The sequence below is a fragment of the Gossypium arboreum genome, chromosome 9 (assembly GCF_025698485.1).
Source record: "Gossypium arboreum isolate Shixiya-1 chromosome 9, ASM2569848v2, whole genome shotgun sequence".
Lineage (NCBI taxonomy): Eukaryota > Viridiplantae > Streptophyta > Magnoliopsida > Malvales > Malvaceae > Gossypium > Gossypium arboreum.
This window is the reverse complement of record NC_069078.1, coordinates 3,450,258-3,454,284: the sequence shown is the minus strand read 5'-3', so window position 1 is coordinate 3,454,284 and position 4,027 is coordinate 3,450,258. Positions and strand designations below refer to the sequence as shown.

Genomic DNA, 4,027 nt, shown 5'->3' with positions numbered 1-4,027 from the left:
TAATTTCACTTCATTAGAATTATATGTGAGGTGATAAAAGTTTTTTTTTAAAAATATTAAACACCATAATTTTACATAACCACATAAAAGAAATTTAAATACAATAACATGTGAAAAATTTTATAATACAAATAAAATACATTTACAATTAAAGGATAGAATTAAATCAATACAAAATATTGTAGACAACAAACTTATTAATACTAATATATAACATACAAATATTACAAAATTAAATAACCACGTACCATATTTATTTATGATAAACTCGAACCTAAATATTCAAATTAATAAGATCTCAACAACTTATCATTAGCTAGTATAAAAAGAAATTTTGAATCTAAGTAGAAAATGATTATTTTATATATTAGAAAAATACAATTTAATCCTTAATGGAAAGGTGTCATCCAAATCATGGAAAAACACATAATTGTAATGTGTATGAGCAAAGTACATAATAAAATTTCCCTTCCCCAAAAAATCTCAAACTTTCACTATATATACCCCATACCATATCAAGCTTCTTCATCCAAGCCCCTTCTTCCATCTTCACTCCAGATTTCACTCTCTTTTTCAACTTTCCCTTGTTTTAAGGAGGGGCTTGAGTTTTAGCCAAAGAAAACTCCATGGCTAAACTTGTTGCTACTTTCTTCTTGGCTCTCATTGCCATCTCCATGGTTCAAACTTTGGTGGGTACCTTTCCTTTTTTTTTATTTTCTCTTTTTTGGTTCACTTTACATGGAAAAATTGAAAGAAAAGTTGCACAAAGCTGATATATTTGGTTTTATCTTCAATGTAGGTTATGGCATCACATGGACATGGTGGTCACCATTATGATAACGTAAATACTAAAGCCTTGAAAAATGTCCTTTTTTGAAGGAAGAAACTAAAAAGTTGTTTTTTTTTCTTTCACACATTACTGATTTGTTTGTTTCTCGGGAAAATTTTCCACTTGCAGAAACGTTATGGACCTGGAAGTCTCAAGCCTTACCGTAAGTTTAATCATAAATTTCTGACTTTTGATTTTTCCTTACTAAAAAGATCTGATTTGAAACCATTGAAGAATGGTGAAAAGATTTTGTTGGAACCAACAACATACATTGAACTTTTTTTTTCTTTTGGTTGAATGAAATGACCAGAATGTCCATCTCAGTGCACAAGGAGGTGTAGCCAGACACAGTACCATAAACCATGCATGTTCTTCTGTCAGAAATGTTGCAGGACATGCCTTTGTGTTCCTCCAGGGTATTATGGGAACAAACAAGTTTGCCCTTGCTACAACAACTGGAAAACCAAGGAAGGAGGCCCCAAATGCCCTTAAATTACTCAAAAGAAGACCCTTTTTTTTTCTTTTTTACATTATTATCCCTATAAATTTCCTATTTGAAATTCAAGTCATTGAAGCATAAGGTTGCACTGTAATACTAACTATATATTTTATGTTGTTAGTTGTTACTAGTGGTTTATGTGTTTTGTTTTTTTTTTTGTACCAAATTGTCACTCCATTAAAATGAGAGTGGCTAATCTTTGTTCTATTTTATTAATGAAGATGGTGTCGTTTAATTACAACCTCTGGACCCATTTTTGGAAAATGGCAAATCTTAGATCTCAAAATGAAAAAAAAGTAAAATAAAAAAGAGAGCAATGTAAACACATGCAAACTGACCCCAACAATGGTGGGTGTGGGAAACTGGTGTTGGCAGGCTTTCAATTATGGCTCTCTTTTTACAGCTTTGAATTTAAGACCAATTTCAAAACATCTTTGAATGAGATTAAAAGCACAAGTTTATTTTCTCTTTCCCCAATTCTCTCCCTAATATTTTTGGTTGAATTATGGTTTTCTGTCTAATTTTTATAAAGGATATATTTTAAATTATAAATGAATTTTGATTTAATGTGTAATTATATAAATAAATTTTAATTTGATGTAATTATGTACGTGAAACTCTAATTATTGTTCAAATGTATATTTAAAATTTTAATTTTTATTTAATTAAGTATATTTAAAGAAATAAATACATTAATTTATTTTATCTTGAATAAATATAATTATTATGTACATAATATATAAATATAAAATAATATTATATCAATAATTGTGTTAATAATTTACAAAATTAGATCAAATGAAAATTTCATTTATAAAATTGCACAAAATTAAAGTTCATATATATAATTACACATTAAACCATAGTTCATGTATAGTTTTAGGATTTATCCCTTTTGTAATTATAAAGAAATGTAATTCCCTAAACGTGTTTGGGTGATAGAATGTAATTACATTGTAATTTCTCATGTCATGTTTGGTAATATAAATTATAATTACGCAGTTACATAATTTATATTTATAAAAAATATTAATTACTATAAAATTGAAATCAAATCATCATATGTATTATTTTAGTCTAAAAATTAATTGATAATACGATTACTAATAAAAATAAACATCATTTACAATTTTATCTAATTGTTCTAATGCATACTTGCTGGATTTTCCTTCTTTAATATTTAACATATTTATTAGTCATTGACCGAGTTCACCTAAATTTGAATCTACATCATTAAGATTATTAGTATCACCTTCTTCCATATACTCTTCGAAATAAGAATCACCTCAATTCCATTTATAATTGAAGTTCTAAAACATGTAACATGCTAATACAATCCAACCTTATTTTTAATGCTATACTAAGGTGAAGTTATAAATATGAGAATATTTTTAGAACAAATGTCTTTTCAACCACATTTCTAATGCCACAAATTAAAGAGTTCGTGAGTTGTTTATAATGCTTGTTTTTGGCATGATTCTCTCAAATGGTATCATATTTCACAATATGACAACAAAATATTTTGTATTTGCATAATTAGCATCGACTTGATAATATTTGGGTTCACAATCCAAATAGTCTGTAGTTAAAAACTTATATAAATTTAATTTGAAGAAAGAATTATGCTATGTTATATATCTTTTATAATACATAAATTAAATAAAAATAATAATATAAAATTTAATATGTATAGGCTTTATAAAAAATTATAAATTGTCCAACAACTTTCATAACAATTTTTATAAATAATATAATTTTTCATAACTTTATAAAAAAATTTACAAATAAATTATGATAAAAATTATAACACTATTTTTTTATAAATAAATATATTATTTTACATTGGATGCATGAGCACATAAATAAGTTATGTACATACTTCTTGATCATAAATTTTATCAACAAATATATTGTAACACTTTTATAACATAGCTTTTGGGTATAATTTTAGAAAATTTTAAGATTTAAATAATATAATTTTTTTGTTATAACTTTATAAAACATGATCATTTTCATAATATGATTTTTAGGATTTTTAGTATAAGCATTTTTTGTCATAATCATCTCAAACATTCATATGTGTTCATGTTTATAATATAATTTTTATAATTTGTATAAAAAACTTTTTAAAATTGGATTTGAGTGTAATTACCTGTGTAATTACTCAAATTCTCAACCTCCTCTAAGAATTGGAAAGTGTGATTGAGTGTGGGACTAATCAATTACAATGGTTACCCAAACATGCCACCCTTTACAATTACAAGTAATTATACCAAAATCTAATTACTAAAGGCCGGTTTAGGAATTTTTTTAAAAATACTTTTGGGACAAAAACATTCCTAAACAAAACTGCATTTTGAGAGAAAAAAGCTCTCTCAAGTCAAAAATTGGCCCAAAAGTATATTTTTAGAAATTGTAAATTTTAACTTCTCCCCAAAAAATTTTTTTTTTCTAAAAGTACATCCTAAAAATAAAAGGTGGATAAATGTGAACATGGGCTATCATTTATGGTTTGCCTCTTTGAGCAATGTAATTTGATTAAGTTTTATTTAGTAAAAACAACTTTGTGATCCTTTTAATTTTAATATTGAATAAATAGTCCCTTTTAAAAAAAGAATAATTTGATCTTTATTGATTACGAAAGTGAGCAACTAAGGATGATTAATCACTACATTAATGTTTTTGTCAATTATTCACAT

The 4,027-nt window shown here is 25.6% G+C and overlaps 1 protein-coding gene across 1 annotated transcript; it reads left to right on the top strand.

Moving 5' to 3' along the window:
• Positions 1–497: 497 nt before the first annotated feature.
• On the top strand, positions 498–1,569 carry LOC108454649 (gibberellin-regulated protein 4-like). Its single transcript, XM_017753179.2, has 4 exons — positions 498–689; positions 800–841; positions 959–992; positions 1,140–1,569. The coding sequence occupies exons 1-4, from the start codon at positions 627–629 to the stop codon at positions 1,319–1,321; spliced, it is 321 nt and encodes a 106-aa protein (XP_017608668.1). The 5' UTR covers positions 498–626; the 3' UTR covers positions 1,322–1,569.
• The last annotated feature ends 2,458 nt before the right edge of the window (positions 1,570–4,027 follow it).

Bases quoted from the DNA above. Each gene is read 5' to 3' on its own strand.
- LOC108454649 (XM_017753179.2), top strand. From the start codon at position 627: ATGGCTAAACTTGTTGCTACTTTCTTCTTGGCTCTCATTGCCATCTCC. The intron at 842-958 runs GTAAATACTAAA...TTCCACTTGCAG, and splicing joins GTGGTCACCATTATGATAAC to AAACGTTATGGACCTGGAAG. The intron at 993-1,139 runs GTAAGTTTAATC...TGAAATGACCAG, and splicing joins TGGAAGTCTCAAGCCTTACC to AATGTCCATCTCAGTGCACA.